General features: G+C 42.9%; 1 protein-coding gene across 1 annotated transcript; it reads right to left on the bottom strand.

Moving 5' to 3' along the window:
- Window positions 1-1119: 1119 nt before the first annotated feature.
- Window positions 1120-9493, bottom strand: grhl3 (grainyhead-like transcription factor 3). Its single transcript, XM_068751905.1, has 15 exons — window positions 9371-9493; window positions 7876-8059; window positions 7733-7788; window positions 6740-6986; window positions 6417-6653; window positions 5734-5845; window positions 5527-5621; window positions 4959-5117; window positions 4785-4854; window positions 4549-4673; window positions 3803-3828; window positions 3614-3699; window positions 3443-3528; window positions 3234-3298; window positions 1120-2095 (listed from the first exon to the last, which is right to left on the bottom strand). The coding sequence occupies exons 1-15, from the start codon at window positions 9385-9387 to the stop codon at window positions 1978-1980; spliced, it is 1683 nt and encodes a 560-aa protein (XP_068608006.1). The 5' UTR covers window positions 9388-9493; the 3' UTR covers window positions 1120-1977.
- Between the last annotated feature and the right edge of the window lie 4069 nt (window positions 9494-13562).

The following is a 13562-nucleotide window of genomic DNA, read 5'->3' as shown; positions in this document are numbered from 1 at the left end:
TGATCCGAAAGCACAATTGATGATGTATGACGATTGAAAATGATCATTGGCTTTATTTGTTTTGATGCACTGTGACAGAATATTCAGACTGAATGAATTATATTCATAAAGTTAACCTAATTATGAAATTGCAGCTCCAGAAACGTCATGACTGATAACATTTAGCTTGATGGGATGAACATTTACTGGACAGTATCAGCATATTCTAAACGAGATTATGATCAAAATGATATAATAGAATATTCATTTGCCAGGAGAACGCATATCTGGATATGTGTGTGTGTTTCTTTTCCACGAGTGTGCCAGAGATTAAATGATGCTATTGTAACAAACAATATGGCCGATGCCCTCACGATTCAGGAAAAATAAAACTCCTCTGGAGTCAACTACAAATAAATAAAATATACATTATTCCGTGCAGATCCAACGTGGCTGCGTGGAGATGCCGAAGGGAGGGGGTGGGGGGGGGATGCGTGGAAACATCTGCAGGGACAGCGATGAGGAGGCTGCATGAAAACTGATGAAAATGTTGTTTTCATGCACACACACACACGCGCGCGCGCACGCACGCACGCACTTACCATCACTGCAGAATCCGCCAGCTGCCTCCCTGCCCGCCTCTGAATGGCGACGCGCTTCTCTCTCTGGCAGCAGATGGTGCAAGCAGCACCTCCTGATTATTGCTGCTCTCTTTGTGTCGCTGCTTCCAGCAACCCTCCTCCGCCTGTCTGTCCCGTTGAAGGACGCCCTGCTCGCTGTCCTCCCCCCCGTCAGTGTCACCAAATAGGGGAAAGCAGAGAGCGTTTGCGTGCGCGCCAACACGTCTGTGCTGCCTATTTTGGAGCTGCTGCGCGGTTGTGTTTGTGCATTCGTTTGTGATCCTCCTCATTGGGAACACATTATCTCCAACATGCAGATCCAAAGTCAGATAAAGCGCAGCCTGCCTCACGCAGATGGAACTGGTGCTTTTGATTGGTCAGTTGGAGAAGGCATAATGTCTCCTAACCTTGTCTGAAACACACATACGCACACGCACACGCACACGCACACCTTAGTAGAGAGTCTGTGATTGAGTTCACTTTTCAATCTGTATTTCAAATAAGGATCAAGACAGCCCATAAATGTTTTTTTTTATTTTCTTACAAAAGATATGCAAACAGAATCGCCATGGTATTATTTATGAAATATTACAGGGTTAAATGTTTATTTTGAAATGATACCAAACATATAAAGGGAAGAAAGTCCAACACAAATTCAACGAAAGACCTCTGACAGGTGTCTAGGTTTTTATGTAGGGGGGAGCAGAATGGGGCGGGGGGGGAGGGGGGATCCAGAAAATTCTGTGGTTACACGACACAGTCAGGAAATGCCAGCAATAACTCCAGAGTGGTTTTTTTTGGGATGGAAATGTCTGACTTGTTATGAATTGAACCCAACATTGGGCCACTTTTGTTGTGAAACTGACAGGAACCTACTGGATGACACTTACGGTAGTGAAAAACAACATTGGTAGGTCGTGGATGAGTGAACAAACCTTTGGGTCTTGCAGAAGAAATGATGAGTACATTGAAAGCATGAGCAAGAATAGTAACCTCTGAACATTAACCGTGAACAGCTCCATTAACAAATTGAAATACACAGCAGTTTGTGGAAAATGGGTCACAACATGCACAAGGTCAGTTCATAAAACACTGTCATATTAATTTCTATTTACATTATATACAGGTTATTCACTGTAATTGTTCTTACATTATAAAATTAAATTCAAATAACAAAATGTTAATAAAAAAGGGGGCAAGTGGTATTTACAAAAAAAAAAAATAACGCATTAGAATTTTTCCAAATAGGTTGTGAAAAGTTCCCTCCTTGAGTCCGTCAATCCACAGTTTATGTCGCAGGTGACTGGGCAGTGCTTGAAGACATGGCTATCATTTCTTTTGTCTTTGAATCGAGCAGGTGACTGACTGGATGTTGGTCTCATACTTCAATCAGGGTGAGCTGGAACTGGCCGGCGACGGCCTCCGTCATCTCGATGAGGAAGGCCGCCTGGTTGGTGTAGTGTTCGATGATGTTATTGTCCATGTTGACGAGAATCCTGAAGAAAAGACATCAGAACGTCGTCACCATGATTTAATCTCAGCCGATCGATGCTCCGCGAGCAACAGGCCGCGAGGCTCGGGGATTAGCATCGAACACAACGTGTCATTTGTTCCACACACGCAGAAAGACGTGGTGGCGCATCAGTCGGTGAGGTAAATGAGGTCACTCTCCTCCTCCCCAGCTCTGACAGCGACTCTTTAATGACTGATCTAACCACCGTGCTCATGCATTCTGCCTGCAGGGACAAAGCTGTTTTAAGACAAGCTAAAAAAAAAAAAAAGAGGGAGGGAACAGTGAGGAGAATGTAACCTGACCAGTTAGTCTAGCTGCTCCCCGCTGGATGATGGCTACCAGCAAGCAGCAGGAAAATCACCTGAAGGCGTTTCAGTCTCCATTAGAGTAGTAACTTTTATGCTGGAGAGTGTGTTCTAAAGAATTACCACACTGAAAGAAATATCCTCTTAGAACATTTATTCCTGCAAAGAACCCGGAACTAAGGGAGCACTTTAGTGTGATTGTGGTGCATCTTGGTTGTGTGCATGTTTGTGTAAGCTTAACTATCTCTAAAGTCCCCCCCGAGACTAAATAAGAATAAATGTATTTGTGTTTTGAAAGTTCCGTTCATTTGATGTTTAATTTATTCACCTTTTGAGGAAATTCAACAAATGTCTGTGATTTTTAGACACTAAAATACCCAAATTCAAAACAGGAGGAATCACATGACCTGCCCAGCGTTGAGCCAATGAAAATGTGACAAGTGGTTAAAAGAAAACATCCTGAGATCCTGAACTGGATAACTCAAAGTGAGTCAGGTTTCCACGTTGTCTCTTATCTTTTTTTTTTTTTTTCCATTTCTGAAAAAAGTCCCTCATGTTCTGATCAGATGAGGTTATGAAAACATAAGTGCAGCACAACAATGGGCCGTGACACATCTTTGGGACTTGAAATCTTTTCATCCTGTCTCGGATGAGCTGCAATTAACACATTCCAGAAAGCCAAGCCAACTAACCTACCTACCCAGTCTGTCAACATGAGTTTCTTAAAGGAGGATGAGATTTAAACCGCAAACTAAGACCTTCCTAAAACTTTTGTGTTAAGGAACAGGACACACACCCAAAAAGTCAAATACTCACCCTCGCTTGCATTTTTTGTAGATTTTCCCAATGGTGTCTTTTTGCATACCATACTTTTGTGAAACCTGTGAGCGGAAAGGAACACGAGTTGAGCTGTTGACCTCGAGCTGAAGGAAAGTTGATATACTCGAGAGATGACATATTCCATGTGAGCATGTGTTTGTCAGAAGATGAGAAGATGAGATTCCGGCTGAGTGTGTGTTACTTACGGCTTCCCGTAGGCCTGAGAGCGTTGGCGTGCTGAGCATCAGAGCATCGAACACCTCCTCAGGGCCCGTCCTCAGGTACAGCAGAACTATTGGATGGAGAAAGAAGGAACAGTTACGTAAAAAGGCAAAAGCTCATTGGTCTTTTTTTCTGAATGTTGCTTTTCAATCTACCTTTTCGGGGGTCTTCTCTGCGGCCTTGCTTGGTGGGTGGAGAGCAGTTCTGCTCTCTGTCTTGATACAGTCTCTTCAAAGAGCCCCTAATAAAACCAGACCAGTTAGAATAAAACAGCCACTCTGTGTTTACTCGACAACAACCAGTCGTGACGACTGTGAATGTTGTTTGTTAATTGCTGTGCTTACCTGTCAGCGTCCTCCATGGGAGGGGCCTAGAGAGAAATGGAGAGATCTGATTAGACGTTGCTCCACTGATAAATGCATTGCTTAATGTCCCCCTTCTCACCATTGTCTGTGTGCAAAACCCAAAAAAGAGGATGTTATCATTACTTAAACTGCACTTCCCATGACCTCCGGAGGAACCACGTAAGCTGATAGAGACACACAGATAGGACCCTTCTCCTCTTTATCATACTGGCCTATCAATGTTTTATGCAACAGCCATCCACAGCGAACTGTTGCATTGCTGCATCAGTAAGTTCTGTTTTTGCTTTCCTCGTGTTTTTCCTCACCGTAAATTGGGAAAATACAATCTCTCACACATCAATCTAGATTCCGTAGTGTGGGAAAGGCGGCCTGCCTGAACAGCACTCTCACCTCACTGTTTTTACAAATGTATGTGAGAAAAGAGCAGATAAGGGTGGTGCGTGCTGCACAATGTGTGTGTGTGTGTGCTGTTGCATCGCGCATGAGCCCCCTTAGCTTGATCTCGGTGTCAGCAGCTGTAGAGGCTTGTACATGTGCCTGGTTTCGACTCCAATTAGCTCATCAGATCTTTCATCCCCAACTTAGATCGCTTCGTATCCTCCCTTTCCCAGCCCACTTTTCCCACACTTCCCCCCCCCCCCCGACTCTCATGCCTGCAGGGTTGCAGGGGGTCGGGGTCACAGAGAGGAGTTAAGTGAACAAGCTGCAGATAACGGGTGACCTACCATGCGCTGTAAGCTGGAGAGGTGCGTTTCTGGGATAAAGAGAACTGGCAGGGAAACATGATCATCCAGGGTTTGGAAGAAGGTGCAATCGCTGCCCAGGGAGCTGCTGACTATAGACTTGTTAGCTGGAAATAAAATGAAGAAGATCTACAATGTTATGATGCAACTTTATATTATGTGACAGTGAATTATAATGGAGGATGAATGAATCTGTAGCCATTCTTTGTAACACTCACTGTTAGCATCGTTCTTTATCCTCCTTTTGGTTCTCTTCCTTTCTTCATCACGCATCTTCCTCTCAGCGCCCTGACAACACACAGTCACATGGTTACTATATGGATGATTAGTGTGTGTGTGTGTGTGTGTGTGTGTGTGAGACAGAAATGAGTGAATGAACACAAGTGAAATACCTTATCACAGAAAATCTTGACCTGGCATGCGGCTCTGTGGATGAGCTGGTTGGCTCCTGAGCTGAAGTCGTAAGTGTCGACCTGTATGTTCAGAGGGAGGCCTTTTACTCCCTTCTGAGAGGAGAAGTCGGTGCTCAGGGAGTTAATGCCAATGAACACCTGTAAAAACAGAGGAAGGCATCCTGTTTTTATACAGATATACCTGGACTGATATAAAAACATATTTCTCTTAACATTTCCCTTGCATTCCCCCCCCCCCCGAATCAATAAAAGACAGTTTTAGGCCTGGATCTCCTGTCTTTTCTTTCCCTCTCCACCTGCAGCAGGTTTGACGGGCTCCACCTCAGTGGCTTTGGGCCACAGAACAACTCGAATAAGTCATCACTGATCACAGCTATGGTGACAGAGCCTCGGGTCTAAAAACACATTTCTGGGATTCCTCCGTTCCCTCCTCAGCCACTCCTCTATCTGCATTTTCTCTTTTTGTCATTTAAGCCGTCACCTGTTCGGTCCCTTCCCTCTTCAGAGAACTGGTCTTACGGAGCTGCGTTACACATCGTGTGTTTACCTTGGCTTCCTCCTTGGGGTTCCAGACAAAGGAGAGAGCATTGAAAGCCACCTCCTCTACGTTGGTAATGCCGCAGAGAACTTCTTTGTAGTCCGCTATGAAAGTAGAACACCAAGTCATTACTGCATTAAATCCATTTAACATTTAATAATCGTAAAAATATTTCACATCCACATGCTTTAGCAGTGAATTCAAATGTGAGCGTACCAATATCCATAACTCTTTGCTTTGCAGTTGGCTGGCGCGAATGCCAGTGATTCCAAAAGCGGAGCTGCGTCTCTGGGCTCTTGTCATTCTCAAACACGGCCATCACCACCGTCTGAAGTGGAGGATGAAGAGAGAACAAAAAACAGAATTAAGTTTCCTTGTCACGGTGAACGTGAATTCTTCCGCCTGCATCTATTTCCAAGAACTGATGCCATCACTCTTCCATTCATCACTCCCCCCCCCCCCTTTTTCCTCCTCACACACTGTCGTCATTTATGTGTAATGAGATGAGTGGGTGCGTGTTTGCAGGCGAAAAGTTGTCGCCTGCACCACCACACTGCAATGGTTGGACAAACGGAGCTGAGTGGAGCCTTGCTGCACTCTAGACTTGTTACACTGCTTTAGGAATAAATTTTATTGGGAGGACACCATCATGTTAATGGCAGCAGGCCAGTTTGAAGGGTGTTTGGGCAGGAGTTAGACATGACAATCGTTTCTATGCCAGCTTCAAGGGAGGGACAGATATTTGGGAAGGGCTGGCTTGGTGGCACGCAAAGAATTGATGTTTTCACGAGCCCGAGAAGTAGCATTGTTTCCATGCAACCATCAAGCACCAAGCAACCAGAGAATTCTGGATATTAAAGAGCTCCTTGCTTTTCAGAACAGCGTCTACCATGACTCACCTTGACTTTGGTGACATTGAGGCAGGCACTGCTGTCCACTGCATGGAGCGTGATAGGGTAGAACTGGCCCTTGTTCAAATAGACCATGGGCAGCTCATTGGACTTGTAAGAAGAAGCAAGAGGAGCTCCCAGGGAAAACTGAAAATCACTCCTGAATTTCTCAAGAGGGGAGTCAGAGTAGCTGGAGTAGACTGGGCTGGACTGGTCCTCGGGGAAAGGATCGGTATAAGGAAGGGCCTGAATTGTACAAAAACACACAAGGGCTTTTATAAGAAGAGAAACGAGGAAGAGTCCTGGAGAGAGTTGGTCGACAGCAAACGTACCTCGGTGTTGGGGTCGGGGAAAGCGCCAGACTCTGGCCACTTCTGAAGCAAGGAGTCAAAGATGCTGTTGAGCTCCTGCTTGTCGTAAGTGTCCGCTACAACGCTGGTCAGGGTGGTGTAGGTGTCTGAGGTGGTGGCGGCAGAGATGGGCAGTGAGGAGTGCTTGGGCCCCTGCAGACCCTCTTGGTGATGGCTTAATTGAACACCCTCAGAGAGCGAAACAAAATCGCTGGTGGTGATCGGAGTCCTGGTGGGACGGGGGGGAAAAAATGAAATATGGGAAGGAAAGAGAAACCTGATTTATTTCAAGAAGGCATCGCATGTGAGGTGACTCAGGGATGAGTCAGCCAGGTTACAAAGCGATGAAGGAAATAAATGACCATAAAGTGACTAACTGTAGCATGTCATTACAGAAGCCTGCAAGTCACAAAAGTCAGCAATTCTTTACACTCAGCACACAGCGCTACCGCAAGACACTCGGGACACGGTTTGAGCCTGGGTGGGTACTATTTGTCTCTTAATCCATCTTTTTTCCCTGTGTTTGAGTTTCTCCATTACAATGTTTGAGGGGACAACACTGTGCCCCAACAATGGGCAATTCTCATCCACCTGGCAAGGAGTAGGAAAGGTGATCGCCGGGAAGACAGAGGAAGCAAAAACAAGCGTTTGCCTGTGGGGAAACTTTTTAAGCAACTCAAAGGTGACGATTGAGAGAGGATAGGAGGATTGAAGAGTAGAATTTAATCCCGCTGACTGTGTTTGATTAGAGGATCTGTTTATTACCTCCTATAGCCCTGTCTGTTTCTTTCTGTATCAACACTTTCTAATTAATTTTATTCATCACCAGCACAAGGTGGGATTGTAATAAAACATTTGTAAACTGTGCAACTTAAAGTTACTGTTCATTTAAAAAGGATAATGCTGAACTGAGATTTAGATTTTATTGGTTTTACAGGATAAATGATAGATGAACATCTGGATTATGTTTCTTACCTCTCTGTTTTGCAGATGTTGGCAGCGCGGTTACAGAAAGCAATCTTCTGGTCTTTCTGGTTCAGGAAAAAAAAATGTGTCTGCATGATTAATTTGTAATTAAAGTTGTAAATGGCTAGGCTCCTCTTTGCTGCAGATCTCACCTTTTCTACTTTGCACTGCTCATATAGCATGGTTAAGGCTGCGAGGTCGTCTCCCGGGTGGAGTCTAGGTTTGGAATGGTTCTGCTCAGTGACGGGGCTCTCCAGGTAGGACCAGGAATCCATGATGTGGTTACTGAAACGACTGTAGTTGAAGTTCTCACTCTGAAAGACCAGTCCCAGAGTCCTGCAGAGAGGAAGAAAGGGTTGAGGATGATTGGATAAATGTTTAAAATAAATAACTAATGAAAGTGTGGACAGAATAAAAGGTCAAAGTGTGACATTATGTCATCTTACATGAGGGAAATTAATGTATTCAAGTGTGTTAAAACCTTTGCTGCAAGGACTTGACAGACTGAGAGCATATTAAATGGCAGTAAGCCTCAGGAATACGCTGCACATACTTGCCTCCAAGCACGGATGGTTTCGAGTGCAAAACCACAGAGCTGACAATTTATTCTCTTAAGCAGCTGTGTCAAAAATATCCACAAGCCAGAGGCCACCCACAAACATCCCCACCACCGATACCCCCCCAATACACACACACACAAGGTTTTATTTGCATGGATCTTAGAGCTATGCTTACTAAACAAATACAAAAACCCAAGACCGACTTGTAAGAAAGAAACCAAGCCCAGGATTTTGAGGATTGGATTTGTTTGGCGAGACTTGCAGTGCTAGCAGATTGTAAATATTCCGCCTATCAGGATAAGCCCCCGTTTGAAGTTTGTCTGAAGGAGCTAATGAACAAACAACTGCAGTTTACCCTCAATAAATAGCTAATTAAATGTGCTGACAGGAGGGGAAACAACGCAAATGTTCACAACCGCACCTGAAAGGAAGCTTTATCTTCACAGATTTAAGACCACAAACCTAAAACTACATCCACTGTATGAGTCTGGAAAACTGTACAATTTAATCTTGGTCTCAACACCACCCTGACATTTGTTTAGTTAACATTTTGGGTGTAAATAAAAAAAAACCCAGTAGAAATAAATCAGTGGAATACACCTGCGCTATGATACACCTGTCTCTGCCTCCCACAAGCAACCGCTAAGTCAGCGCTTCATCTACAACTCCATCAGCAGCTCTCCAAATCCCCTCAAAACCAGCCAAGTGCAGATGTTTTTGGACAGACAGAGAGGGGTTACCCATGTCGAGGGTTTCACCATTATGTAACATGCTGCCATTACCCTCCGACTCCATTCAACACCTCCAGAGGAGAACCACAACAGACCTACCAGATTGTTTATGTGTTAAAACCGTGCACACCGGTTTCCCCTTTACGACACCCCTTTCTTATAACTGGAATATTTCACATGGAGGAGTCTCGTTGCAAATTGGAGGAAGTTGCATTTCTGTTCCCCAGACTGAAATCCAACATGTCTTTTTTGTGTGTTACATGCAATCTATACTGAAATGCTTTTAGCTTCCAAGACTGTTTCAAAAATCCATATTTTAACAGATATTTGTGAAAAATGATCCTTTAAATACTCACTCAGTCTCTTTTGTCATGTCTCCAGTCCAGGTCAATCGGAATAGGGTCCTTTGTTTTCTGCCTCTTCTGTTTGTGTGCTCTTCTGTGTGTCAATGAGTCAGTCTACCAGAGGAGAGTCGTGACACACACACACACACACACTCACGTGAATCAGGTGTTGTGATTCCCTCTGAAGGAGGCCCAGATTTATTTCATGCCAGAAAAGATTCCTTCCCTCCTCTGATTGGCTGAAGGCTGAGACAGGTGTCTGATAGGACAGGTGTAGGATCGTTAACTCTTTCCAAGCTGGAAAGAAATGGAATTGCATCTATATATGTGTGTGCAGCCCAGAGAAGACTTTGCAAAACAATTGGAGGCAGAAGTGATTTGAATCTCATTGTTTCTCATTGTATGGCTAAAGAGTGAGAATGGCGATCACTCAGGTGTGAATGGTATGATAATGGCTTTCGCATGTTAACAGTTCTTCAGTATCAATTCCACTCTAATTCCTTATTTTAGTGTTGTATGCAAGTTTTGGTTTCTTTATTTAAAACTACAACCAGGTCACAGGGTAGAGGAAAGCGTTTCAAAGATTTAAAGAGATTATAAATGCTTTAAAAGTATTTAAAATCATCAACATGTAATAATTTCAGTGTCGACAAATAGATGTGAAAAAGAATAGGTCAAAAACAATAAAAAGTAAATGTACAAATAAATTATAAAAATATATATTTGAGATGCAATTAGCTGACATTATTACATATAATACAAAAACCACATTGGATTATAACAACAACAAAAACAATAATAACAATCACAATAATAATAAAGTAATTGTCACACTATTATTATTATTATTGGTGATACAATTGTATCTGAACTTAGTGGTAATGTAATGTGCTGTTGAAGCAAATTTATCTACTTTATTTAAAGTTTCATTTTGATCTATAATAAAATATTAAAACTGTGCTGTATTCTGAGTTTGGAAAAAAGATCTATAAAGTAACAACAGCTGTCAAACAAATGCGCTGGAGGCACAAATAATAGTACTTGTAAAGCATTTAGTTTTTGATAAAACTCTTCTTACTGACACATCTGTGTTAGGTACTGAGCGACTGAGGAAATGAAATAAAAGTAAAATATATGTTTATCCCTTCCATGGCAAGGTGAATTGTTTTAATAATATTTATTCGGTTTAGATAACCTGGGGATTTTAAGCGTATATTTTGTGTTTGCATATCAGAGTTGGATTTAACTCATGACACAAACTTTGGTAGATAATAGATCCTGAAACACTAACAGTGAACTGAGCGTAACTGTACCTTAAAATGTGTTACGCGCACATACACTAACACAAACTCACTGAATTACACGTAGGCACAACTTCAAAAATGTCAGTCAAAACGATATCATCTCCCGCCTACACCCACTAATGCTCATTTAGACAAGCATACACACTCACGCATATGTATTTTTCACTTGTGTGTGTGTGTGTGTGTGCGTGTGTGCGTGTGTGTGTGCATGCACCACTTCAGGCTGAGACCTGAGGGGAATCTGGCGTGATCACACAGGAGGGTGCGTGCTGTACGGCTTGCCCACACAATCACACACACCCATCGAAGACACACGGATGTCCCAGAGCATTTTGGCATCGAGTCAGGACAAAGATAAAAAGGAAGGAGTTTTCTGTGCGCAGCACACCTTCAGTATTGTGTGTATACCCTACCTGCGTGCTGCATGACCTTCCACACACACTGCTTAAATTTAACTGGTTGAACATAAATACTTCTCCAAATATCTTTGTTAAATTTGATGCATAAACTTTACAAAGAGGAGTTTATTAAAAAGTGCGAAAAGAAGTGAAGATTCAGCGTGAATCACTCCGTAAAATCCATCAGCCTCTCCGTCACGTTAGTCTGCCCGGTGGTTTCTCTTCCTCTGTGTCCTTATTAGAGTTTGTCCAACCGTCCATCATGCACACGTCTGAAATATCTTCATACACACTTAACATGTTTGTGACCGATGCCTCACCTAAGGAACATTTTACTCTTTGGATTTAATTAAGTATACTGTGGAATATACATTTATATGAGCAGCAAATCCTACGTAATAACATAATAAGTTGGAGAAGAAATATGAATGGAATCATTCATTTGATGTCAATATTTTACATTACTATCACAAACGACCACAAACCACCAAACTCATTAGCTTGCAGCTGAAGGTAACAATGTGCATCTAATTGAACTGAGGTTTGCCAAAGAGAAAAGGGTTGAATGCGTCCCTGAACAGCATGCTTCCTGTGTCATTTCAATAAAAAAGTAGGCCTCGTGGTACTTCAGTCATTCCGAACCCAGGATTCTCCTGATGAAACAACAGGAACAGGCAGATAAAGAGTATAAATTCAACATTTCAGAGCAAGTTGTTACAGAAAATTCAGAACTTGTGCAAAACAAGTTGCAGAACACAGCGAAACTACAATAAATAATAGCATACACTTAACTCCTAAAATAAGATTGTATTTCCTTTTTACACATTTGCAGATATCTAACATTATTGCTGCAGGAACAGGGGAAAGGTGAGCCGCACCTGGAGAGGTCAGGAGTCTCTTGGGTGTCTGCAGATTTCCCTCATTTGTATATTTACAATTACATGGGAGAAAGTCTCCATTTTTGCAGACTTTATCTTAATCTGGATGAAGTACTATGAAACTTCTCTGATTAAAAGTATTTTTCTATGTTGGTCTTTGTTGTGTAAAAGTGTCAATGATGGCCCTGTGGTGAGATGTGACAGGGTGTGAGCAATGGGGGGAAGATGGATGGATGTTCAAACGACGGTCGTTAATGACTTGAAACTCACCAAAAAGGGAGAGAGAAACCAAGACCTAAGTGTCCTGGTGCTTTGGCGTGACTGTTTTGTGTATGTGTGTGTGAACCTGCAGTCACGCACGCCTGCAAAATAGATACTGGCTCCTGTTCTACGCCCGACTGCTGCTGAGGGGGCTCTGTCATCGCCTTTCTCTTCTCACTCTCCTTCTTGTCTCTGGCTTACACCTCATCGGGCCTTCTTCTTCCTGATTCTCCTTTCAGAACGAGGAACGAATCTCAACCTGCTTTTGCTCCTTAATTAATTTCTAATAGACTTTAAATGTTTATCGTGAAGAAATGCAGCGAATACGTCGCACGAGGGGAAGAAGTTTGTGAAAAACAGAAGCCGATGTTTTTGTTCTGCGGTTGATCATTCTCATCAATGCCCATACAGCATACATATCTCTCGATCTCTTTCTCTTTCTATATTGCTCCATCTATTCTAATGGTTGGTTTGTCATGGGGGAATGTGTGCTGAGGATTGACAAAGATACGTATTAGGAGCCTGGGGCATGTTTCTCTGTACCAGCAAGCGGTGCACCTGTTACCATAAAGTCCGATTACATAAGAGTTCAAAGCTCTGCGATTTCATTCCACTTCTTTCAAACATGCTTTAATTCCCTTTATTTACCAACTATGTTTCACACACAGGGATTTTTTGTTGTTCTGAAATAGCATTTGTATTGATGATGAATATATTTATTAGATAGAATGTTAGAGTACAAGTACAGTCACACAGTAGCATGTATTACAGTACAAATAACGTCAAACATCCTGTCTTGTTTCCGTTGAAAGTCCTTCGTTCCAGGAACTAAGCAAAAATGTAATATATTTAATCCTTTACAAAACGTAATTGACTCATTAAACATATGATGAGCCTCTTAAAAATAATTATGCACTGTGTTTGGGCTGCTACTTTTAGTTTTTAAAGTCTTATTTTCTCTTTTAAGCAGAAGATGCTGTTGGAAAAAGCTTCTTTAAAATGCAATGGGATTTGTTTGTGATGCTGGATCAACGACACTGTGCAGCTACTTCAGCATTATATGTGTTTGCAGGAGTTCTTGACCTCTGCCGGGTGCTTTGACCTCCTCGTAGGTGAATGGTGAGCCCTCTATTGCAGAATCGTGTTGTCAATTTGTTTGGCTGGGACTCGGAGAGGCTCCAAAAGTCTGGAAAGACTCTGCCCCCCCCCCACCCCCCCCCCTCCTCAGCCAGCAGCAGCCACTCCCAGAAACTCCACATTGCCTGGAGTGAAGGAGGAGGGCTGAGGGGTGGAGGAGGAGGAGCAAGCAGGTGATGTGGGGGTGTAAGAATGCAGTAAGGAAAAGTCAGATAGAGGGGTGAGG

Source organism: Brachionichthys hirsutus, chromosome 18, assembly GCF_040956055.1.
Source record: "Brachionichthys hirsutus isolate HB-005 chromosome 18, CSIRO-AGI_Bhir_v1, whole genome shotgun sequence".
Taxonomy (NCBI): domain Eukaryota; kingdom Metazoa; phylum Chordata; class Actinopteri; order Lophiiformes; family Brachionichthyidae; genus Brachionichthys; species Brachionichthys hirsutus.
This window is presented reverse-complemented; position numbering and strand designations above follow the sequence as displayed.